The 26,458-nt window shown below is 44.4% G+C and overlaps 1 protein-coding gene across 1 annotated transcript in view; it reads left to right on the forward strand.

Moving 5' to 3' along the window:
- The first annotated feature begins 2,265 nt into the window (after positions 1 to 2,265).
- Positions 2,266 to 26,458, forward strand: part of FOXN4 (forkhead box N4) — a 79,720-nt gene continuing 55,527 nt past the window's right edge. Inside the window, exons 1-2 of the mRNA XM_078667372.1 lie at positions 2,266 to 3,647; positions 4,456 to 4,544. Coding sequence (XP_078523498.1) covers positions 4,459 to 4,544 — 86 coding nt within the window. The 5' untranslated portion in view covers positions 2,266 to 3,647; positions 4,456 to 4,458. The remainder of the gene's footprint in view (positions 3,648 to 4,455; positions 4,545 to 26,458) is intronic.

The raw sequence follows: 26,458 nt of genomic DNA on the forward strand, positions 1-26,458 counted from the left end.
CAGGTGCTGGAGAGCTAATGCAAATTAGCCTCCAGGAGCTTCAGGCAGGAGAAAGGCAACTTTCTAAAAGTTACTTTTCCTAAATATGTATTAAAAGTCTAAATTCAACAATGCATTAGACATTTAATAAATATGAAAAAAAGTTTCTGAATGACTATTGCAGCTGTTTTTTGTCAAAAGTTACAGATTTTATAATCTGTGCTTTGGCATTTTCTAGGATTCAGCTACAGCCCTGCCATGGAAAATAGCTTTTAGGGCCTAGTCACTGGAGGAACTTGTCTTATTTTGATTTCACACCTGTTCCACTTTTAAATATTAGTCAACTTACCTATGGGGCACCAAGATGTACTTCTGTGACTTAATAATATTTAAAAGCAGAGTTTCTGCCTCTCAAAAAGGGTTATTTTGACAGGTCTGTACAGCAGGTTTTAGGTTGCTTCAGTCAAGCTACATGGGTCTGTCACAATAAGTGGTGCAGTCCTCAAGTCACATTTAGCTTTCTGATTGATATGTGCATTTCTACACAGTATACGTTGGCCTTTTTATGAAAGCTAAATATTCCAAATTGAATTAGGCATATTCAACATGTTTGAGGGGAGAGCACAGGCACTTTACTCCAGGTTAGCAGGGTTAATATGCACAGAATTCTCAATCCAGAAAATTGGATTTGGCAAAAATGTGGGGATAACCACACAAAAGACTGATATTTCTTACAAAGAGCATATCAGGAGATAAATAATATAGAAGATGACTTTATAGATGGTGATGGTATGAACAACTAAAACTTTTGAAGTAAGAAAGTAATTGACTTTGGACTGGGAAGACTGTTTTAAGAGGGATGTATAGAAAGAAGAATACAGTGGAAAATAGCAAGACTCTGAATTGAGAGAGCAAAATAAGACAGGCAGGCGTTGGGCTGATATAAATGGGCAGAGTCACTCAAAAGATTACAAGTGATTTGATGTATTCTTAATGTCTGTGTTCTCCAAGGGTAGCAAGGAAAAACTAATAAATCAAGCTTGCCTATTATACTTTCTGAGCATGATGCCCCACCTGAGGGTCCCCAGACATTGCAAAGGTAAGGTGAAAAGAGTCAGAATAGACTTGAGTAGGCATTGAATATGCAATCACTTGAAGGATTTATGAATCAGTTTCTGATAAAAAAAGAAATTAACTTTTATCGGGTCATTGTACAAAGGTGGCTAATGAAAGAACTGAGATTGGACATGGAATAGTTACTAGCTTTTCATTTGTATCTTTACTAAAATGTTACAACTGCTGAGCTACTAGAATGCTTGTGTATGTCCTCAGAAGGGACTGCGACTGGTAAGACGTGACATGGAGGTAAAAGTCCTGATTAAGCATGGTATTCTCCACTACTCCAAAGTAGGACCTCTGTATCAGTCCTTGGAACCCTCCTTTTTTCTGCACTGACAGGGGTGGGACAACTTTAAGGGAGAGCAAGTCTGGCAAAATTGGAGATGACAATGAAAGAGACAATCCCCTTATTACAGGTCTGCACCGAAGAAGCACAGCAAGAAAAGGGAAGGCAAGGCAAGATTTTTTGGGGGAAAATAAAAAACCGTCTGTTGAGAGTATGGGTCGACCAGAAAAGTATGGTCATAAAGAATACAGGTTGGAGCAATGGGTATTACAATATTGTATGAGAACATTATGTGAATCTTTGGAGATAAAGAAGCGCCTTTAAGAGTTAAGACTGGTGGATGCTGACAGGCAGAAATGTGAGTAAGGAGAAAATCCTTTTGGGGTTTAGACATGTTTTTGCCCTCCTCCGTTCTCGCCCAACAATTGATAACAACTCTTCAGACACAACTTATCCATAAGGGTGTGCGCTTCAAAATTGAGCCCATTAAATCAATTGGCTTCAATGGGGCGTTGCAAAAGTTTGCAGTATAAAATAAAGGGCAGTCCAACAGCTGTATTTTTCGTAATCAACATGATTATGAGAATCACCAGTGCTAGGCAATATATATGCATTATTACGTTAAAATATATAAAAGATAATGAAGATACCAGTTTTGTTTCCAATAGCTTAACAGTAGCTGCAAAGTAGCGATTTGGACACTCTATTAAATAAATGATAATATGTATACAAAGCGAAGTATGAATAGCTGTTGGTTGTACGTACTGGCCTTAAAAGTAACAGGTAATTAAAAATGGCAAGAACGGCCGGGGCAATAAAACCAGGTATGCTGTTGAAGAAATGTCTCAGCTATAAAACCTGGTGTCACCCCGAGCTGTTACAAAACCCGGAACCATCAGAAAGAAGGGAGAGGGAAAGACCAGGTCTTCGCAGGGCTGTTTCTATTCATTTGCGGTTAATTGCCAGTAAAAGCGAATCCACGAAGCAGGAGCATGTAATTGGGTCTTTATGGGCAGTTGTTTTTCTCCTCAGAGACAATGAAGCCTGCCCTCCGCCCTCTCAATCTCCTTCGTCTTCACTTCAGGGAAGGCAGAAATGTCCCCTCCCCCAAAGCCCCGCGCCACCCCGGCCGCCTTTCCCGCGAATGCTATGCTGCAGCCCGGGCTGAACCGCGGGCTCCGCGGCGGGACGAGGGGAGCGAGCTGAGGCGGATCAGCCACTTGTGCCAAACGGTTTCACTTCAGAGAGAGGTCGAGCCCACGTACACGTAGCTGCCCGGCGCAGAGAGCCACAGAGGCGGTAGCAGCAGGCGGGAGAGGCTTTTAATTCAGAAGACAGCTGCAGAGGACGTCCCGGCTGCAGCACCAGCGCACACCAAGCCACCGCAAACTTCCAGCACGAGTTCCGGAATCATTCACTGGCAGAAGCTCGCACGACATTCAGCCTGCTCTCCCCACGTTTCGGATTTGGAATAGCCCAACGCTTTTATTTATTCCCCCAAGGGACAGGTCCAGGCGGGCCCACTTGCAAGAAAAGGGGTGATCGTTCAGGCAGTTATTTTTTTTTATTCCAGAACAACCATCATCTTTCTGAACGAGAGTTTTCGGGAGCTCTTGGCCTTGAGTGGGGACGTCCGTCAGGCCTTAGAAATCGCTGAGAATGTAGAGAGGAGTTCGAGCGCTCACAACTTTCTTAAAGACACAGTAACCCATAACAGGTGTTTCAGCTCCAACCTACTTTTTTTTTTTTATTTAGCCTGGTTCTAAATGTTTTTTTCCCTAACAATGTTTGAAGAAAGCATTTGTTTATAAATTGTATTTGCTTACGCAGACGAACCTGATCACCTTTTCTCCCTACCTCGGTATTTGTCCCAGCCGTGAAGAGTTTTCTGGCGACAGTATAAGCCCCTTCTGGGAATTTGCGCCTGTTTTCTTTCCCACGTTGAAAAAGGATGGAGGCCAGATTAAAATACCACACCCTGTGACGAAACAAGAGGCTTGTAGTAAAAATATCGTTTGAGGGGGACAAAGGAGAAGGCTGAGAAAAAAAGAAACATTGACTGTGATGGGAAATTCTCGTATCCCATTGACTGTGCCCTACAACTGACCCTGCGAAAGCCTGTGCATTGACTGCGCATGCGCCGGGCTGGACAGCTCCTGAGAGGGAAATTTAAAAACGGTTCGGAGACAAGAGTCTGCAGTCAAGTTACAAAGAGAGAGCGAGAGACCCCCATACACAGCAGACAGCAGCACATCCACCACAGGTAAAACTCCCATCGGCACTAGCACTGTGCTGGAGCTCAATCATTATTTCATCAGCTATGAAAAAAATCGCAACATCCTTTTTGCTCCTATTTTAATGTCATTATTTTTGTGGAAAGCACTGGTTTGCACTGGCACATGTGGGCTTTCTTTTCTGCTGAGCTGATCCTTTCAAGTGCTGTCAGAATCGGTTCTCTTTCACGAAGCACCTCTAGGTCATTTCTTTTATGTAGCCTTTTGTTTTTCATTTTTTTGTAAAAGGAAGTCTTAAGTGGGGCAAGAAAAGCAAACAGGAATTTGCTGTGTGTGTGCCTGGAACATTTGTAGAATGAAGAGTCTGCAGAAGCGGAGATCGTTCTTAGATAAATGATGATGAAGAAACTGCCATGAGTAGTCATTTGTTGTGATTTTAAATGTCGTCATGAAACGTAAATTGTGCATTCCAACCAAGTCCGGCATCAAAGATAGCTGCTTCTGAGAAGAAGGCCCACAGCCTACATATTTTTGCTAAAGTGATGTGTTTTTATATAAAAAAAATAGTATAATAGTTTTTGACTTTTCCACCGAGTTAATTAAAAATGTTATGGCCCATTTTCCACAGGCGGGGGTGCAAACTTTACCCGTAGAAGGGCTCAATGATATGTTCTGTCTGAATTTTGATTCCAAAGTTAAGGATCATTTTTAGTACCCCAGTGATATGGTGTGCTTCTCTTCGAGCATTATGTATTCTACAAGCTGTGCTGAAACGCTGGATAGCTACCCTTTTGGGAGGAAAATTATTTCTCACACTCCCCGTTTTTCCCCCTAAAGGAGATGATAGAAAACGACATCGCGTCCATAATGTCAGGAATTATTAGACATTCAGGACAAAATCACCACCCTTCCGCGCAGGAATACAGGTGAGAACAAGTGTTTGTTTTATACTGATCGCCCGTGGTAGCTAGCTGAGAGTCATTGTTAGAGATTTCGAGAGTGCTTTTGTTTATTCTTATGATTAAAATGCACTACTCTTTTAAATTGTGCACGCCAGATATTGTAATCCGCATGCCTGTCATGAGATGGGCCACCACTACATAGGCTTGTTTCAGTATATTTGGTGGGCTCTATGGTCCATTTTAATGATTGTGTTTTGGGGTTCCACTTTAAAGTAAGGTGCTGGTATAGAGTAGCAAAAGCTTACATATGCAATATTATTCTTCTGCTATTGAGCTAAAATGTGATGTTTCACAAGATATTGTTACTAGCAAATATGGGAGCAAAGTACAAAAAATAAAGGGTGACCCAACTGAGTGTAAGCACTCTTAACAAATTCATGCCAGCCAAAAATATTGCAGAATCGGGCCACTATGCCCAGAGAAAAATGGCGACACTGCACACACGTCAGACTTAATTTGAATTGTTACATTTAGTTGCAGTCACGTGAGGAATCCGACAGTTGCTTGGATTCTGCTTTGCAGAAAGCGTCACCGTGATGCCTCACTAATAATGGCTTTGGATAATGTGATCTTTCACAGACTGCTAACGTTTGTCAGCCCTGAATGTGCTGTACTATAATGGCATACAGGCTGCCACTGCCACCTTTCTTACACAGAGCGAATGAGTATTAACAGATGAAGGATTTTGTTACAAATAATGTGCGCAAATGGTCCTATATGTACACTTACATTTATTGAAGAGTAAATGGCTGGACAAGCATCAACATTTTACTTGGATTACTACCAAAATGTTTACTACATTTTTCTGTTGAGTTTCTTTGTTTGAATGTATTGAGCTTTACTTATAAAATAAACCGTTCATCTGCAATGAATGCATCTTGAGTAAATCCTGGTTCTATAAAGTTGCATCTTCCTTTGTAGTATCCGTTCAAGTTTTAAGTTATTTGCCAAAAAAGTGTGTGCGCATAAATACATCCTATCTGTGTCTATGTGTGTCTATGTATGTGTGTGTGTGTATATATATATATATATATATATATATATATATATATATATGTGTGTGTGTATTTATACGTACTGGCATACCAGAATCACGAAAAAACAATGAGAAATGTGTAGCCCTTCATGAAAGAGCACTTTGGATTATGTCAAACAAATCTGTAAGACTGCATACTTTTAAAGAAAGAATGGACCTGTCCAGTTCTATCAGCTCTGTTTACTCGCCCTGCTGTCACCACAGTCCTAGGCTGGAACTCGCTGTCCGGAGCTCTCCATGGGAGGCAAGGGCGGAGGGGGGCCTTAGACCCTACATAACGGGAAGTGATCTCCAATTAGTGGGAGGGAGGCTGCCTATTTCTGAGAAATTCTTCCGTCGCTCAGGATCTTTCAATGGTATAGTTGTACTCTGCCGGAAAAACTAGGTTCCTTCGTGAATATAAAGGGGGTATAGACAAAGGGGATTTTCGTGTTACACTGACTGAGACACGAATAAAACGCCGAAGCAGCAAATGCAGATTATGAGAATCATGTTCACGAACAGTGAAATGCTGTTGCTTAAACAATTCTCTACACTTATGTTTGTTGGTTTCTTATTATTTCAGTATTGCCCGCCTCCAATGACGTAGATTCTTTTTAAAACAAGTAACTTTTGTCCGGATGAAATGATTGCATGCTGGTAGTGTTCACTCTCGTTGTAATTTTGTCCAGAACGTTCTCAGGTACTGTCAAGGGGTTGCTATGTTGATGTAATTGTGTACCTTTATGCACAGTTTATTGACTTGTGCAGCAACACTTTTACAAAGCTTTAACTAATACCGAATAAGGCTCTGTCGAGGCATTTCCAGTCACAAGTCCCTGGCTTATTGTCATTTTATGTCCCTGTATGACTTAACACGTGCAATATAAGTCTTTGTTTGTTATGCGGTCATGATTGTATTAAATCAATGAAGTCCAGTGTATCAATTAGATTGTTTACCATAGTCATTTAACAAGATGGCCAAATACGTTTGAAAATTCATAATTGGTATAAGACATTCAACATCCCTATTACTCTTTGGTTATGACTGTACCAGTTTATTGTTAATACACTTGCTGGAAAGGGAAACCCCTTACTGCGTGACAATATTTCAGTGACATGACCCAACATGTTTTAAAGCAGACCATTTGCGTGTTTTTTGTATATAATTGTAAATACTTTAGCATAGTCAAAAGATCATCCTTTGTTTGGTGCCAATTTCTGGTGTCTTCTTGAGTGCTTCTTCTGTACACTGGGATTCATCTTCCTTTAATTAAAGGGCATGCCTGTGTAAATAAGTGGAAGGCTACCTTGACCCCAGCATGCAATCGCAGAAGTCACTCTAACACTGGTTGACACAACTTTTTCAGTTAGTAAAATACTTTCTGATTTAAAATTAAAAAAAAAGTCAGAAGCCTGCCTTTGAAAATATACACTTAACCTACCATTTGTATGTCAAGAGAAGAAAGTAGGCCCATCCGGCCATTGCAGTGCATGTAAAATTAAGTGTCAGACGAGCCAGATATGCCCAGGCTTCTCAGGATAGAAAATAACACACATGGTGTTTGGGTATTTTTGGTACTTAGAGGGCAAAATTGTTTCACAAAGTAAAAAAGACTGCCTTACCTATTAGCTCAAAAATAGATATTTGAGAACTCACCTCACCCACAAGTATAGTGGCATACTTCATCCTTGGCGACCCCCTACACTGGAGTAAGATGGGACTACTCAAGTGGACTCAACTAAAAATACCTAAGGGTATACCCCAAGAATATTTAGGGGTACCCTTGATATAAGTTAAAAACATGTGATATGTGTTAGTGATTTAAATTGTTTTACTTACCCATAGCTGATTGGCAACATGTTTCAACCTATTTAAATGCCAAAATATGGCCAACGGTTTTCTTCAGGGCAACATAACTCCCTGCCTAACTCATGAATGTAAATCATGCAGACAGCGAGGCATAAAGCGCTCGTACCTGTTTGTTATAGGGTGGACTGGGAGAGGCATTTTTTGAGGAGTAACTGAATCAAAGAAACTTGAAGATACAGGAATAATGAGAAAGAAGACATCCGGATGGGGATAAAAAGGAATGAGGCCTTTTGACTTAAAAAACAGAAGTTGTAGACAAATGACAAAGTGGATGGTGCAAGAAACACATTGTGTCTCCCATTAAGGCCTAGCATAGCAACATGAATAAACATCTACTCTGCAATAAAATGAATTTCTGTACTTGAGTATATGTACATCATCATAGATACTGCAGGTGTACCATTTATTAAAAAAACTCAAATTATCCTACATTTTCTCTTCCTCTAAAAATCTCATCAATTTCAAATGAGCCATGTTCTAGCTTTCTGTTCATTCCAAGAGTGCAAACCTGACTGGACCATTCGAAACGAAAGAAAGTTGGTCCCTACTTATGAAAAATGCATGAAGCAAGCCAGCCAAGTCTTCATTCAGAGCATATTCAGAGAAGACTGGCTATGCTCTTCTGTACTGTTTATAGGGCAATACAGCAAGACAGGATCGAATCAATGCTTTCATTGACTTAATCCTAAAAGGAACTGTGGTAAATGTGCAACATGAAAAATACTGATGCAAAACACATATATTTAAAGAAATTAAAGAAAAAAAGCAAAGACAAACATATTCATGGAAAACATCAAAAATTAAAAGCTTAGCAACTAAGACTGATCCAGCAAAACATAGAGCTGTTTTAAGATTTTTTCAAAACTGTACAACTACCTGTACCTTATTTATTTATAGGTTTTATATAGTGCTAGCTAGATCCGAAGGTATCTGAGCGTTTTACATAATCGAGAGAAAGGCAATAATCAAGTCGCTGAGCATATGAAGCGAAACAACATTGGGTTCAAGTACACACAAAATATATACAAGGGAAAATAGGCAATGAGGGTGGTTACCGATTGTGGTCAATTAGCACAGTATGAGTCCAGGGAGAGAAAGACATACTAGACAGTAAAAGCAAACAAAAAAGCCAACTGTTCCAAAGGTCTATACTTAGAAAGAGAGAATATTTGAACAGAGTTCAGATTGCTCATGTGTTCCAGTATTTGTTGAGGAGATGGAGTTTCATGTTTCTTTTGAAGCAAGAGTAGGAGGGGTCGCATCGTTAGTCTCTCGGGAGAGAGTTCCATATGCTGGGTGCATTTCCAGAAAAAGAGCAAGACAGGGTTGATTTCCTTTTTAGTTTGGGAGGAACGAGAAGAAATGTGTTGGAGCTTCTCAGAGTTCTGGTTCTTCCTGCTTTTGTGAGTTTGTTGTCTAAATAGTCGGGGGTAAGTGAATGAAGGGCTTTGTGGGTGATACAGGCAGTCTTGAAAGTACATCTTCCTTCTATGGGAAGCTAGTTGAGGGTCTTGAGGGCAGGTGTGATGTGTTCAAACCGTTTAATATCTGTTATGAGTCGGGCTGCCATGTTCAGAACTGATGAGGGGAGAGGTGAGTTTTCGGGGTCCCTGTGAGGATGGCATTCCCATAGTCAAGTTTAGAGAGGAGCAGTGATTGTACAACTAACTTAAAATTGCCAGAGGGAATGAATGGTTTGATTTTTGTAGGTGTTTTAGTGTGAAGAGTGTTCCTTTGACTGAGATATTGATGTGATCCTTCATTGACAAGTTTTTATCCAGGGTGAAGCCTAAGGATTTTGGCGAGTTGGATAGAGTGAGAAATCAATTTAGTGCCTTCAGGTCACTGAGCCAGAGTTGGATTGGTAGTTGGTTACTTTTGGAAGAGAACAGAATTACTTATGTTTGTTGGAGTTTAGTTTTAGGTGGTTGGAGATAAACCAAGATTCTATCTTGCTCAGTGCGATGTAGGATGTCACTGGGTGATTTGATTTTGTAGTAGAGTTGAGTGTCACCGGCAGATGGGTGATATTTGATCCCTGCTTGCTTCAGGATGATAGTAAGGGGTTCCATGAAGAGATTGTAAATTGAAGGAGAGAGGATTGAGCCCTGGGGGACACCAAGTGTGACATGTGTGGAGTTAGAGAGGCAAGAATTGATTTTGATATGTTGTGAACGGTGTTGTAGGTAAGATGTGGACCATTTTAAAACTGAGCCATTGATACCAGAGCAGATCTTCAACGACACCAGTAAGGCTGGGTGATTAACGGTATCAGAAGCTGCTGATAAGTCAAGAAGGATACATAGGCATGCATCTCCTTCGTCTAAGGATCTATGGCTGTCATCTGAGATATTAGACATGGCAGTTTCTGTGCTACAGCCTTTCCTGAACCCTGATTGGAAGGTGTCAAATAAGTTAAATTCCCCTATATGAAGGTTCAGTTGTTGTAAGATGCATTTTTCCATCGTTTTGGCTAGGAGGTTGAAGGTTGGAGATAGGTCTGAGGTTGAGATCATTTGGGGCTGCACTGGGATTTTTGAGTATGGGTGTGAGTTAACCTAGTTGGAGGGAACCTCGTACACAACCCGAAGTTAGAGAAGTATTAATGATTTTTTTTCAAATCGGGGCAATGATGTGGTTGAGATTATGTACAATTGTTGAAGGGAGGGGATCCATAGTGTGTGAAGTGGGCTTTAATTTCCCAATTATATTGAAAACTTCTATTTCTGTCATGGATTTGAAGTCCGACCAATCGGCATTGTTTTTCAAATGTGTGTTTAGATGGTTGCCGTTAGTTTCATTTGGGGCCATTTGATCATTGATAGGTCCAGTTGGTGGAACTACCGTGGAGGTGGGGCGGTATCATGAGGATAGTTAGTAGGGAAGGTAGAGTTGTGACTTGACGGAAGGTTTGCTCAATTTTAGCAATTTTTTCAGTGAAGAAGCTGACAATTTCTTCACATTGTTCATTAGTGGCGATTATTTAGTGTGGTGAGGAAGACGTGGTTTGTCGTTTGACAATGTTAAAGAGATCCCTGTGTCAGGTTAAGCGCTCCACAGGATCTGCTTGTAGTAATAAGCTCCACCTCCGGACCTCCCAAACACCTTGAATGTAAAAACACATGGTATTCGAGCGATACGGTGAGGGAAAAACCCCAACAGGGGAAAACCCAGGGAGGGAAAGGAAGGGACAGCAGGGAAAGGAAGCTGTAAGACAAAATAGAACAGATTAGTACACTTTCTAAGTCTACTCTCAGTAAGAACTCTCTGGAGCGGAATATCACCTGTGCTGTCTATGAATCATTCTCCAAACGATGGTACTCCCCCTTCCATCTATTCCCTAGATAACACAAAAAGCACAATTAGCATACCGTGCTATTTCCACACACCTGCCTATGTATGTGCTATACTATACACGACGTACCCCCAGAGTGAAAACACTCGCAGTAATGTTATCTAATATGTTCCTTGAATATTGTCCAGTACTTTGCTTCATATATAGCGCAGTAGGGGGATGTGAGCAAGAAATAGTGCATTGAGAATTGAGATTCTAGGTCAGAGCAACTTGTGTAAATTGCGTCATCTACACATTCAGAAAATGCCTTTATTCTCACTCCTCCACAGTACAAACGAAAAGAAACCAAATACGGTGAGGTGTAGCTTACAAGCCACGACCGCCCGCCTTGGCACTTGTAATCCACAGAAAGGTAGTTAAACAACTATCACTTCTTCGTAACGGCAATGCGGGGAACTCCCCCTGCATTCCGCCACTTGTCTCAGATGCCCCTTCACTCCAGGAGCAAGAAAGAACCAAATCCGATCCTTCCCTAGCCAGGGACGAATCAAAACAAACACAGTTCCAAAGGGAACTCCGAAAATGTAGCAAGCCCCTACAACACGAGCGCACGCGCTCCTCTTCATATACAAATGGGCTAGTCAATGTCTCACTGTAAAACGATACCCAAGCCGTTTGCCAGACGCTGGAACACTTCCTCACAGCAAGCTCTCCCATAGATGCCTCTGGGAAAACGAGAGCAGCCGCTCCCGCTAAACAGAACAAATCACGAGCACCGCCCATTCAGCCTGGCCGCGCTAAATCCTGTCGGCGGCAAAGGCTCATGGGAATGGTAGTTTCAGGCCCGTTCGACCTGGGAACTGTAGTCTGGGCAGGCGCAAGGGCTAAACCCTGACACCCTGGGCCTATTCTTTGCACGGTCAAGTTGGTTTTGGAAGAAAGAGGCATTTTCTCTAAAAATGTGCTTCTTATAAGACAACCTTGCAGTTCTAAGTATAGCTAGATGGAATGTCGAGGGGTTTTGTCTGCATGTCCTTTCTGCTTGTCTGAGTTGTCTTCTTTCGTTCTTAAGATCCGAGTTAAACCAAGATTTTGATTGGATTGATCTCAGTTGTTTTCATTTGAGCGGTGCCACTTGGTCAAGAACTTCCATTATCGCTGTGTTGTAGTGGGCGGTGAGATCATTAACGTTATACCTTATACATTATTACAAATACACCAAATGTGGGTTTGCTATTCCGTCTGCACATCTGCCGACATTCTAAGTCTAAAAATACAAATGTCTAAACTCTCATTAGTTGGAGGTGCTCAAATGGCGCCTTAACACCCACCCACCAGGGTGTAAATATATTTGAAAACCTAAAAGATCCAGATCAAACATTGACCACACTGCACCAGAGCACACTCAAGCATTATATCTGTAATCTAGTAGAAACATTTTTGAAATGACAGATTTTTTTTTTTGGGGGGGATATGAGAAGAACTCCCTCTTAGTAAAAGTCCTTAGTCCAATGTCCTGAAAGTCAGGCTCTAATAATTACTCCAGCCACACTCCAAAATCAGGTCTTGTGATTTTTATTTCCAAATTGAGTGAAGACACAACAGCAGCCAATGCGCGTTTCGCCCGCAGGGCTTTTTAAAGGCTCAGAGATACGCTTCTTTTTACAAATTGTAATTGTAATTGTCCAAGATGTTATCTTTATTGCATTAAAGTGTTCTTGTATGTGCATAGACTGTCAAAAGAAGACTAGAAAGGCTTATACCTAATCAATATTAGACTTGATTTTCTTAGCTTTTGAACAGTGTGTATCTTTAACACCAGACAATAAAACCTGCTCATCAGTTAAAAACATAAAACATGATTCAATGCATACCAGTGAATTAAAATGAAAAATAAATATGAACTGAGTGTAGTGTCGATATGTGATGGGAAGGACCCTTTACGAGCGACAATAATAGTACAGACTGCATTATGGGTCCTGCATGGCCTGCCCTATACAGTTACTCTGTTTTTAGTTTTCGAGTTCAATGCATGGGCTGAAACATCTGTTGATATTTTCATAATGTATCTTCAATACTAGTTACAGGAGTGGGATACAGGTCCGATATGGTGTATCTTGGTAATGATGTGACGTATGTTTGAGATGTAGCCAAATGCTGCTGAAAATTAATTACAAAATATGAAAGATATACGGTTAAAATGTATGCACCCAAAAGTCCCTTATTTAAAATGAATAAAATGTAGTGTAGTAAGGAGTTATTTTCCCTTAAACAAGCCACAGAACAAGTACATAGTCTGTGGCCTTGATTATTAGTGCCCTAAAGGATTTGGGTTTTATAAAAACCTACAAAATCCGAAACCCTGGGGGCGTGGCCAAGACGGCGAGCATGGCGGACGTAGCCTGAGCGAGCTCCGTCCCGCCGCTTCATTATCCTGATCCACATCCTGCGTTGCCCCGACCGAATTACACCCTAAATCGAGTGGCTACAAGCGGATCCAGAGGAGACACCCCGACAGCAATTTTGGTGTCCCGGCGGCCTGAGGTCAGTGTGTTTCAGCCGCGAGGCGCCCGGACAGCGGCGAGGCCTTCGCCACACACTGAAGCCAGGACCTCGATTGCCGGGTAGCCCGACCGGAAGTGAAGGAGAGCCGGGGCGCGCTAGCGGAAGTTGCCGCCCCTGCTGAGAGACGCTGCGGAGCAGTGGTGGGAGACAGGCTGACCCTGCATGCGCCTGGACATCCGGAGTGGCGGCGAGAACGACGGCTGGAGGGGGACGACGTCGGCGCCCAGACGGCGATTGAGGTGGGGTAAGGAGTGGCGGTAAGGCGTGAGGCCTAGTGGGGGAGGGGACGCTCCCGAGATTGTGCCTGGGCCCATTTGGCGGTGAGATCGGGCCGCGTGGCACGGTGGTATTGGAGCATTGGGGAGATGGCAGACATCCCGGCTCTCCTAATTTCCCCCCCCCACCTCCCCCCTCATTCAATTGGCGAACTTGCTGAAATCTCTCCATGGCCGGGGCGCCAGACAGTTGGTGCACTTCTGCTCGGCGGTCGCACCGGGCCGCGGTGGGGGGTGAGGACTGGCAGGAGCTCCCCGCTGCCACTTGCATGCTATCTGGCCGGCCGACGGACCCCCGGAACACATTGGCTTTGGCACCGGGAGACGCAGCATAGGATTTAGGTCGCCCCCAGTGGACCCTGGGGCGGAGTGAGTGACCCGTATTAATGCGCGGGCTCAGCCGCGTGGACCCTGCACCTTCCCCGACCACTGGGCATGTGGTGATATGCGGTTGCTCCACCGGAGAGTGATTCACGTCTGAGAGTGAACAGGGCTACAGACTATACAGGCGGACTTGGGGATACTCATCGCTTGAGACCGCACTTACAGTGAGGAATACCCCTGGGCCGTGGGTTCCCCTACGATCGCGATCATTACCCTGCGCATGATATGACGAGAGGGGGCAACAGTGGAGGCACTTCAAAGCAGGGCCCGATGGATAAATTTGCGGGGCCCAGTGGGGGTGCCGGGGCCTCTGGAGGTCATCAAGGCTCTAGGCCAGACAATGCAGCGCTGATGGCGGCGATAACGCAATCAAGGGACATGCTGGACGCGAAAATCGGAGCGGTCGGAGCGGACGTGACCCTGCTCCGACAGGACCTCCGCAATGCGGTCGCCCGCATCACCGAAACAGAATCCAGGATCACGGAAGTCGAGGACGACGTGGTGATTCTTAAAAAGAAAGTTGCCGCCATGGAAGGGATCCAGAAGGGACTTGCGCTGCGGGTGGAAGACGCGGAAGGGAGGGCCAGAAGAAACAATCTGCGCTTTGTGGGATTCCCGGAGGACTGCGAGAAAGGAAATATGGAGGCCTTCCTGACACAGCGGCTGGAGGGGTGGCTTCCCCCGGACTCCCTGTCGCGCTGCTTTGTCGTGGAGCGGGCGCATCGGGCACTTCTTCCCAAACCACCCACGGGGGCTCGTCCCCGCTCGGTGATTGCCAAGCTGCTCAACTATCACGACAGGGACGTTATCCTACGACAAGCCCGCGCCAAGGACCCCCTAATGTTTGAGAACCACAAAATCCTCGTATTCCCGGATTACACCAAACTGGTCCAGCAGCAGAGACAGTCGTTCACTGCGGCGAAAGCACGCCTGCGAGAGCTTAAAATTCCTTATGCTCTGCTCTTCCCGGCCCGCCTGCGTGTGGTCTTTCAATCTCGCACCCAATTCTTCAATTCCCCGGAAGAAGTATTTCAGTGGACGGACGAGACGGTGCGAGTCAAGGTGAATACCCCCCCTCGGAGGAGCTCGGATTCGTCATCCGCGGGGCGGCTCCAAAAGACGCCCAGAAGATCACGCAGCAGAAGCAACTGGACGTCGCGCTCCCAGAAGCGCCCGCCTCCCCGCGACGAGGCGGCTGAAGTAGCGGAGGCGACAGACTCTTCCCCCTCGAAATCTTGAAACCCTCACGCTCATGTTGGTTCTGGTAGTGGCATGAGCGCGGGCCTACTCCCGGAGTTCGTTTCCACGTGTTGGGTGGGGGGTTGTTAGATACCTAGTGGGTAGTTGGGTGTGATCCATTGGTGTAGTGGGTCTTGGGCCTCCCGTTGGAGGGTTGAGATTGCCTGCACCGCGACAGGTACTTCAATGTTGCTGAGGTATGGGGTGGGGGGTAGGAGGGGGGGTCGTTGGTACAGTTTGGGGCAGGGGGGATATGCAGGGGGGGGCGGGGGCTGGGAGGATCGGGGGAAAGTGGGGGGGGGGAGTTGGGACTAGCTTATGCACGGTGTTTGCAGGAACCTGGAGGCTGATGTGTGTGCGTGTGGGGCCTCAGTGGCCCGACAATCTCAGATTCTGGGTAATAGATGGCGGCTGATGGACAGGGGGCGGACCTCCCGCGAGCATCAATGCGCATCTTGAGCTGGAATGTGAGAGGGATGCTTGACAAAATTAAACGAGGTGCAGTTCTACGATTGGGGAAGAATGAAAAAGCGGATGTTTTGCTACTACAAGAGACGCACCTTATGGGCACCAAAGTCCTTAGTTTACGTAGATACGGGTATGAACAGGTGTTCCATGCTGGGTTCACGAGGGGGTCCAGAGGAGTTGCAATCTTGATACATCGTAGGGTCCCGTATACACACGACACACAATGGCTAGATGTGCATGGGAGATACGCCTTTATCAAGGGGAGGCTGGGGAATGAGCCCATAGTTTTTGGTAGTGTATATGCTCCACCCCCGCTGCAAGACGCTCTGATTGAACGACTGTTTGATGTTTGGGCCGAAGTCCCACATGTGCTGACGATAATAGGTGGTGATTGGAATGACGTGATGGATGGGAGACTAGACCGTTGTAAGCCTGGGGGAGGTCAGCTGTCTGATGCTACTACAAAATTGAGCAGAATGGTGCAGGGGATGGGATGGATTGACACCTGGCGATATCAGCATGCATGTAGTCGCGAATTTACATTCGTCTCTGCAGTCCATAAATCCTTCTCTCGCCTGGACTACTTGTTCGTCCCGCAGCCCTGGATAGGGAGGATTGACTCTACCTCCATACTTCCTAGGGGCCTGTCGGACCACTCCCCGATCACATTGACATTAAGCCTAGGTGCGAGGCGACAACCGTTTCGCTGGCGTCTTTCCGCATGGCACTTGCAGCGCGATGAGTATCAGTCGCACATGAGAGAGGCTATAGCGCATTACTGGACGGAGAATGAGGGCCCAGGTGTGGATGCCGTGACCCTGTGGGAAGCCATGAAACCAGTGCTTCGGGGCGTGGACATTGCGTGGTGTGCTGCGAATCGTAAGGCCCATGTGCTGGCTATAACGGAAGCGGCTGACCAGGTACAAAGCCAAGAGGCGGAATGCACGTCGGGGGGGAGTGGGGACGCCGTGGAGAAGCTACTGCACCTTCAGCGGTCGTACACCTCCTTATTGCTGGACAAGGCCCGACAGGTTTGGCTCACTACACAGAGCAGAATCTGTCAATGGGGGGACAAATCCAGCACGATGCTTTATAGGTTATGTCAGGGTGCTTATCAAGCCCAGTCCCTGCCGGGACTCCGGGATGTCACGGGCTGTCCTATCGTGGCCCCCGAGGCCCTGGCTCAGACGTTTGCCCAATACTATGCGACACAATACGCCCCCCGGGAATCCCTCCCGGCGGAGGACATTGATAAATTCCTCGCGGACCTTCCACCCAGGGCGCTCTCGGATGACGCTCGGGACCGACTGGACCTCCCGCTGTCGGCTGAAGAACTAGGAGAAGCTCTAGGCGAATTGAATGCAGGCAAGGCCCCTGGGCCCAATGGTTTTCCCTGTGAATTTATGAAGATGTTTCATCTCCAATTGGGGATGCGCTATAGGAAGGCCCTGGAGGCGGCTAGGGACCATGGAAGACTGCCGGCAGACTGGCGACACACTGAGATCGTGGTTTTTTGCAAACCGGGGAGGCCCCAGGATAGACCGGAGTCCTATCGTCCGATCTCGTTGCTGAATTTTGAGGCGAAAATACTGGCAAAGGCCTTGGTGAACCGCCTTCTTCCTTACATTACGGACTTGGTCCACTCGGACCAGGCGGGCTTCATGCCCCACAGGGCAACGAGACATAACATACGACACGCACACTTGGTGGTGGAGGCGGTGCGGGCGGCGGGCATCCCCGCGGCCCTCCTGCTAGCAGATATAGATAGAGCCTTCGATTCCCTGAGTTGGCCGTACCTTCGAGCACTCCTTTTTCGACTCAATCTGGGCCCGCGTTTTCTGTCTTACATTCACTTACTGTATACGGACCTGACAGCGGCGGTGAGGGTAGCGGGGGCGGTCTCCAGCTCGTTCCCTATAGGTCGTGGCACCCGGCAGGGATGCTCTCTTTCACCTTGGCTATGGAGCCGCTTGCGGCTTGGGTGAGGATAGATGCCCAATTGCGCGGAGTGGAATGGGTGGGGGGCCCATCTGACAGGATCGCACTTTATGCCGATGACGTGCTTTTCTTCCTTACGGACCTCAACAGATCTGGACCAAGGGTCCTGGATATAATGCACATCTTTGGTGAAGTATCCGGCCTTATGCTCAATGTACAGAAATCGAAAATGTGGGTCCTGGGTGATAGGGGAGCCTTGGGTCCCTGGGCCTCGGCCCTTCAGGAAGCGGCGGGAGGCCTTAAATACTTGGGTGTATTTGTAACGGATGTGCCGGGAGTCTCATGGTCCCACAATATAGTGCCGGTTTGGGACAAGATACGTTCGGATATGCAGGTGTGGTCCAGGATGCCCTTGAATGTCTATGGCCGCTCGGCCATTTTTAAGATGGTGGCTCTGCCCCGTATTCTGTACCAATTACAGAATCATCCGTACCCTGTTCCGCCGCAGTGGTTTCGGCAGGTGAACTCCACCTTGGGTCGGTTCCTGTGGACTGGGGGAGCAGTGAGAGTGGCGCTCCGCACCTGCTTCCTCTCGACCTACTGTGGGGGGCTGGCCACATCTGATGTCCAATCCTATTATCAAGCGTCACACCTGCTTGTTCTCAACGAATGGTGGTACGGGGACCGAGGCGATCCGGCCTATGCCCTAGAGAGGTATATGATGGATCCGAACACGCTCCACACAATCTTGTACTCTGCGAGAATCCGGAAAAGATTCCCGATGGTCACTCAAGTAGTTTTCAAAGTGTGGCGCGACGCTCTCCGCCGCATGGGGTGGTGGAATAGACTGACGGGGGAAACTCCACTGTGGCACAATGGGAGGTTTCCGGACCTAGCTTCCCTGCGGGGCTTCGAGGGCTGGGGCGCTATTGGCATCTCGGCGCTGGGCCACATTATGAAAGGCTCGGTCCTCAAGTCTTTTCAGGCACTGCAGGATGAATACGCCATGCCCCAATCTCAATTCTTCAGGTATTTACAGCTCCGACACGCCCTAACCCCTGCTATAGCTGGCTTAATGTCCTTGCCGGAATTCAGCCCCTTGGAGGCTAAGATATTCATGGGGGAATTGGAAACGAAGAACATTTCAACCATATATCAAACGTTGGTTACCCACTGTTCCCCTTCTCTGGATAAACTGCGGGCGGTCTGGGAGGGAGACCTGGGAGATTTGGAAGAAGAGGACTGGAGAGAAGCTCTGGAGGCCCCTAGGGGAGCAGCGATAGCGGTGCGCCTGCGCTTCATCCAATTTAAATACCTGCATAGGGCGTATTACACGAGTGAACGACTGTGGAAGGCGGGGCTGATAGCCGTCCCAGATTGCCTGAGGTGTGGAAGTGCGATAGGCTCTTTCTTATATACGGTATGGGGATGTGTGCGATTGCAGAGATTTTGGACCGGAGTGTGGGACTGTCTAGAAGAAGTGTTGGCATGGGAACTCCCTCGCACACCGAAGCTGGGCCTCCTCCATGTTATGGAACAAGTGGGGGGTAACATACACAAGCGCCATTTGCTTCTTCTGGGCCTTACAGTGGCCAAAAGGGATGTAGCCCAAGCCTGGAAGGCCCCCAAAGCTCCACTGGTGGGGGTGTGGAAACGAGCCATGGATTTCAACATGGAACTAGAACGCCCGATATTTGAGGCCAGGGGCTGCCCCAAGAAACACTACCGGATCTGGAAGAGATGGGCAGATTACAGGGGCCTTTTACTGGACCCTCCGGCACCACGAGCCATGGATACGGACCCCATCCGTACTGCCCCTGGGTGAACTGAAGCACACGCGGTTATTATGATGGTTAAGCTCCGGTTTCTAGACAATGTAGACACCGTGCAGGGTGGGAATTGGGTTGAACTGGGGGGGGGGGTGAATATAGGGAAATGTTGATTGAATATATTGACCATTATTGCTTATATATGCTCACTGTCTTTCTGCTACTGTGGGAGCAGTGTTTCTCTTGTATTCTATCAACTGCTAAAACCCAATAAAATTGTGTTCTGAAAAAAAAAAATCCGAAACCCTACAATTTGTAATTCACCAGGGGCCAGATGTATCAACATTGGATTTTGCGAATCTATAATAGTGAATTTTACCTTTTTTGCTATTATAAACTCGCAAAATGCAATGTATGTAGGTTTCTGCAAATATTTTGGATTCCTACACATTCCTTAATTGCGACTTGCATTAATTTCTTTTCTATGGGCCGGCCCATAGGAATGAATGGAAATTGCATGCGCAATTTGAGAGTACCCAATAGGTACTCGCAAATTGTGCATGCAATTTCAAGGGTGCAAGGTGCCAAAAGGACACCCTGTTGCACCCCATAAATATGCATGTGTGCACATGTGATACACATACATGCCCTAAGGGTATGTTTGTGCGCCACATGGCAAATGCATTTTTCTGAGGATTTGCAATTTACCACCAACTTGAAGTTAGTGGTAAAATGCGATTCCTTAAAGCAGTGTCGCAAATTTAAAAGTGCTTCCTGCATTGCATTTAGGGAATCGCAAATTGCGATTCTCTAAATGCATTTGCAAAATAGGTAATCACAAAAATTGTGATTTCCTATTTTGCAATTGCCTTTTGGGATGATTCATGCCAATAGGCTTTTTGCCTGTTTGCAAACGGGAACGCTTGATACATCTGGCCCTAGGTGTGGTAAATAGCACACATTTCGAGTATGTCCCTAAAAATGGGATATATGTGTGGATTTTGGTGCTTTTTGCACCATAATGTTCATGTCTCAGTATTTACCAGGTCTTGCTCCCTTGATAAATCTCTGCAGGTGTGACCTGCTGAAATTTCAAGTCTGAAAAATTCAGAGGGTGCGAAGTTTATTACACCACATACAATTGTGACCCATACCCAAATTTAAGAAGACACTGGTAATTGATTGCAATATCTTAAAGCAGAACATCCTGTCCCTCCACACAAATTATCATTTCAAATTCTCCTCTTAAAACTCTGTGTATTTGCCCTCATTTAGTCTTGTTTCATCTTGTTTCCTCATATGTATTTCCCATGCCAACACTGAACTATTCAGACCACAGAGCAAGATATCAAAATGTAATCAAGAGCATGTAAGCTGTCAAAGATCGTAACCTCATGTATGATATCATAAGCATGCAATAATTACCAAAAGCTCCCTTAGAGACACCCCTGAGATCTCATGTAGGTAATGTCTTACATGACAGTAAAACGGATAGAATACTCAAAGTCATGCTGGAATCCTAACAGTGGATCTTGGAACATTGCATAGCTTAATTGTCCAAAGGGCCATTCTGAACCAGTGATCACCAGTGATCCTATAGTTAGTATATTTTGTTGTCAACATTTGATTGAAATTATCTGTAGAGCAGTGGGAGAAATAGATAGTTGGAGGCAGTGGGAGAATGGATAGTGGGATAAAGTGCCCTCGGTCATAGTGCCTTAAGGTCTATTGGTGATACATTCCGATTTTTCCATGTGTGTGCTGCTGGTGACTGTGCTTTATAAGTTGTTTGCTGTTGACATAAAAATGAATATATGTGCCTCACATTTGATGGAAAGTGTAGTTGTCATAACTGCTGTATTATGTTTTATGGTTCCCGATCTTGTGGATCATTCTACTATGATTATTGGCTCCTTGCGTGATGTCATTCATTACATCAGGTGGGGATTTCACTTAAATCACTGATTTTAGATTGCTTGGCACCTTAATGTCCATATGTCCTGAAGGTAGTTACAATATTATTAATTTTAGACTGTTTTCTATGATTAGGTAGAATACTTCTTAATACAATATTGATGTGATGTCGTCGGGAATGTTCATGTCCTTATCATCCAGGGTTTGCACATTCTCTTTAGTAGCTGTGAGTCTTCCTTTATTTACTTCTTTCAAATGTTCCTTGCATTTAAAAGATGTTGTAAAGTCAACATCTAAAACAGATTTGCTTTTGATTTAGTATTAAATCTTTTTATTGAGAAATGAGCTCACATACATGAACAGCGTATAATCATATGGTACCACACTTCCAGTACGTTATAAGCCAATAATCAGTGCTAATAAAATACACTGAGCCATACCTGTGGACAAAACTGGCACCGGGTCGAACCCACTGCATGTGTGAACAAATATTCGAAAAAACAAGGAAAAAGGAAAGGGAAAACCCCCCGAAACCACCCAACTACCCCCACCCCCAAACCACCCCCCAACCTCCCACCACCCTTGTTCCAGGTCCAACACCCCACTCCAAAAATATAACAATACACCAGAATACTCTCTAACACTCCACATTTGACAGGCGCAGTAGACGCAGGTAGCGTGGGCATGTAACTTCCCTGAGTTCCGTGGCAAGCAAGGACAGAAAAGGCTGCCAGAGCTCCGAATATTTGCTTTTGATTTAAATATGAATTGTTTGTTATCTTTAGTTCATTTTCAAACTTTTTCTAGATGTATCATTACGATACTGCTTAGTGGCAGAGGCCTTACGTACTTTTAGTAATTTCTACTAGTGCAGCTTTGTTGCGCAGCTTTATTGTGCCAGCTCAGTTATGGACGTTGACCTTTTTATGGTTTTTGTCCTTGGTTAAATCATTGATTACAATTATAGTTTTTCACATCACCTTAATCACTAACTCTGAATTTGTCACTGTTGAAGATGTAAAAGGACACAGTCTTTCAAGTTTAGGTCTCTACTAATTGCCACAATTTGTACAATTCCTTAGTTGCAACTAATGGTCATCACAAATGCTCTGTGCATCCTGGGTCATTCTGTTTTAACTTGTGTTCGCTAATCCAAAGGGTATATTTATAATTGTCACTAATATTTTTTAGTCAGACTGCAATACTAGAACCTGTATTGCATTGCGTCTGAGCAATACATTACTTTCAGCACACAGGCAGCCAAAAAGTAAGTCATCACAGAGCAGAATACAGATCAAAAAGTCCTTAAATAAATTAATTACTATTACACCTAGGTGTAACTTTTGTTGTTTTTGCTATTCACCTTTCCGAGCGGAGAGATACACCTCGGTGTAGGCGTATATTTCTCCACTCTCTCCAGTTAGGGGGTGGAGTCTCATACAATTGTATTTACTTTACTTCTGAGTAACTTCATGACTTTATTTTACATTTTGCCTATTTGGTGGAGATGCCTGCCACTGGGGCGAAGATCTCCACTAGGAAGATGAAAATCTCCCTATGGGAACGGATAGGTACATTTAATGAAGGTTATTATTTAACAACAAATACAAATATTTTAATGTCGAATATAGATATAAATTTATTTTGAAATATTATTAATCTGGAAATAATAATAAAAAAATCACTCCTCAGATTAAATTTGTTAAATAATGAAATAATTGTAATATATTAATTACGTTTATTTATATTTGTAAACAATAATTGAAAAAAAATACTCACCCTCACTACCATTTTTGTTTTGAATAAATATTTAGTAAACTTGGCAAAAAGTTATTTATTTAATCAATTTTAAAACCTTGTAGATTTGTAAATTGCATTTTGTAGAACGTGGGTAGTACTACTTTGTGTACTACAAAAGACATTTTTTTAATTGGCCGTTTCATCACAGGTGAGCTGTAGAATATTAATGTGAGCAAATGAAAAACATAATGAAATAATGTAGACAAATTTGAATCTTCGTGGGATTGAAATCAGCCAAATGTTAACAGTATGAGAAAGTCTTAACAGGACGAGTGATGGATAAGCACAATGAAGTACAGTGCATAATGCCTTTCCTAACTATAGGATGTAAATGTGGTGATTACTTCATAACAATGCCAGTAGTATTTGAAAACTTCTAAATAGTAATAAAATAATGTCAAACTCCTGGGAAACATGCAATGTCAGAAGAACACATTGACTTGTACCGGTTTGAGCATAGAAGAACCACAGTTAAGTGTGGCCTCAAGTCCATTGGCTCAGAGCAGTAGCCCATTACATTATCATCTCACCCACTCCACCTGTTATTAGAATCCGTCTCTAGGGGGCCCCTCACCACCCTCCTTCCTGTCCCTCATCAGCAGCTTCTGTGTCAAGTCATGACACATTACATGGATGGTGGAGAATGGAGGTCCAGGTAAGTGGTTAGAGAAGCCCCCAGGTCTTAAATGGAATAGTTGGATGGAAAGAGGGTCTGACGCACTTCACACAACGTTTGGAAACAGAAGCCTGTAGTCAGTTACTCCCTACCTGCATTTCATTTTTTCAGTGGCAGCTGCCCATCAACCAATAAATACCTGGATGACATGATCTAGGGGTTGGAAGAGGAACCTAAGTTAAGTGTGGAGTGTGGTCCATTGTTACAGCCTGTCAGCTCACTAGATTTGGGTCTCAACCACGCTATCCAGTGTCCTAGAGCAGCAGTCAGTAGTGGCATTCGCACCACCTTACTGCCCTTCACCAGCAGTTCTCATGTCAAAGTTGACATTATGCAGAGGAAGCAAAAATAACCTGCAGCTATATCCTTCAGGTGAAACCCATAAGGCGGTAGGTATTGAGTGGTTTGTGAGGTCTCTGGGGTAGCGATGCTAAGCGGAAATGAGACTCTACCTTACATCCAAAGTCCATAGATGGCCATTCTCCAACTTCCCTGAGAACTATCCCAACCTCTCTAAAAATATTGTTGGCACTAAGGCTTTATCTACAACCATTTCCTGTCACGGATCCTTTCCTATGGCACTAAGTGAGTTTTTCCCCCTTCCAAGCGCTCTTATATTCTCTAGCAGAACATGTATTTTGGTCAACGCTTTGACACCATTTATTGTACACTCAGACTCTGTAGTCAAGGTAGTCAAATCCCTGGTCTGGATCCTTTTGTGTAAGGCAAACTGAAAGGGACACAATATCTCAAATATATGTCACAGGTATGAAGAGCCTTGCACGTTTGTCTGTAGTTCGAATATGATCAGATGTCAGTAATGAGAAAAATGTATTGTCATTTGACAATTTATTTGACGAGTGAGGGAAAATTAATTGGAATTCCAGTGTAGTTCTCATTGTGAAAACGTGAACCTAACCTAAAACTGCTGCACAACTAAACATCCTTGTTGGCCATCACAGTACAGATGGATACAATCCGGGCTTTCCTCTCAGACACTTAAGAAGTCTTGACATACACTGGCAGGAGACCAGAGGAGTAATGCTTTGGAAGACGTGAGTTTCTACTGCTTCCAACCAAGCACATTTAACAAACACAAAATTCACAACCTATTTTCCGCATACACCTATAGGGCATAAATCCTGCACATATGTTTTGCTTTTGATTTGATATATCCTCACTGTAACTTTTTATATTCTTATATATTCGAACTAGAAATCGTTATCCTCGGACTACATCAAATAGGCAGTATTCTTTAATAATACATTTTTTTTTCTGCACGCATTGTAAGGAGTGCATCATATTTTCTCATCTCAACTCTATAGAAATTGTGTATGTTTCACGACTTTCAAAGGCCCATGATTTGGGAGAAGAATTACAACAAGCATTTATATTAAATATATTGAGTTTCTATTCCTCGAATTTCATTTAACAACCTAGCATTCTGGAAGATTTAGTCTTGGGTCGCTTCAGCTGTACAAATCATAATGGAACATGGTGTCCCAGCAGCATCTGGTAACCCGTGTCAAGATTAGGGAAGGACATGGGCAGTTTTGATAATGTTGCATTGATAATCCATAGTTTTATTTTTCAGTACAAAGCCCATCTTTCATAAAGGCAGACAGGGAAGCCCATTACAGCCTTACAATCTCGTGGGTTGGATGAGTTTGTGACTGGCTGTACCACCTCCCATGAGAGCTGGAAACTGCACTGGCAATTATGTGGGAGCCAAAACAAGAAGCATAAGCAAGCACAGTCTGACCAGGGGTAAATGCTAAGGACAGAGCATACTCGTGCCGGAAAAGGGGTACCATTATTTAAAGATCTGAGCTTGAAATTCATAAAGCGGGTCCATATTCCTCTGCCTTCTAGGCTAAAGTAATACAAGGCGGTTTCTGATGCAGCCCAGGTATCTAAGGTTCGCCTAATGCATTAGTAAGTTCGGAGACTCCCATGAACACGAGGCATCTTCATTATATTCATTAATGTTATTCGCACACGAATTCTTTAAGTGTCATGGCAGTCATACATCACTTGCGTCATTACTAAACTAATGAATTGTTTGCACATGCAACATGATGGATGACCAGTTATGATTGTGGGATATACTCCGGCACTTAAACAAGATGCTAATTTGAAAGGAAGCACACACCAGATTTCCCCTCATTCCTCCAACGGCGTTTAAAGAACGGTCACACAATGTTATTTGAAAACACAGTTTTCTTGGGAACATACCTGCTTTGTGAATCTCTAAAATAATTATTTCCCCACAAACACCGGAGCATTGACTGCAAAGTAAGACAACATTTTTTTTTCACAACAACATTTTTTATTTTATTGATCAGGTAAGGCATATATGCAGTCCTCCACAGTCAGGAGAGCCCTGCCAAACATCAAAGCATGTATGAGCATGTCACAGACCCAATCAAAAACAACCCCACCTGTCCTCCCCCCCCCCCCACCACCACCCACGGCCACCCAGCGACCCATCTACCCACCCCTTATCCCTCCCTAACCCAGCGCACGTAATCACAGTAAGCCTCTAGTAACTGTTTGTATCGAGCCAGGAAACAAGCGTCTCCTCATAAGACAACATTTTTAACTCAATGTTACTTCATGATATATGAATATGTAACTACTACTTGTAAATATTTTTTCATCACTGTT

This window comes from Lissotriton helveticus, chromosome 11 (assembly GCF_964261635.1).
Source record: "Lissotriton helveticus chromosome 11, aLisHel1.1, whole genome shotgun sequence".
Classification (NCBI taxonomy): Eukaryota; Metazoa; Chordata; class Amphibia; order Caudata; family Salamandridae; genus Lissotriton; species Lissotriton helveticus.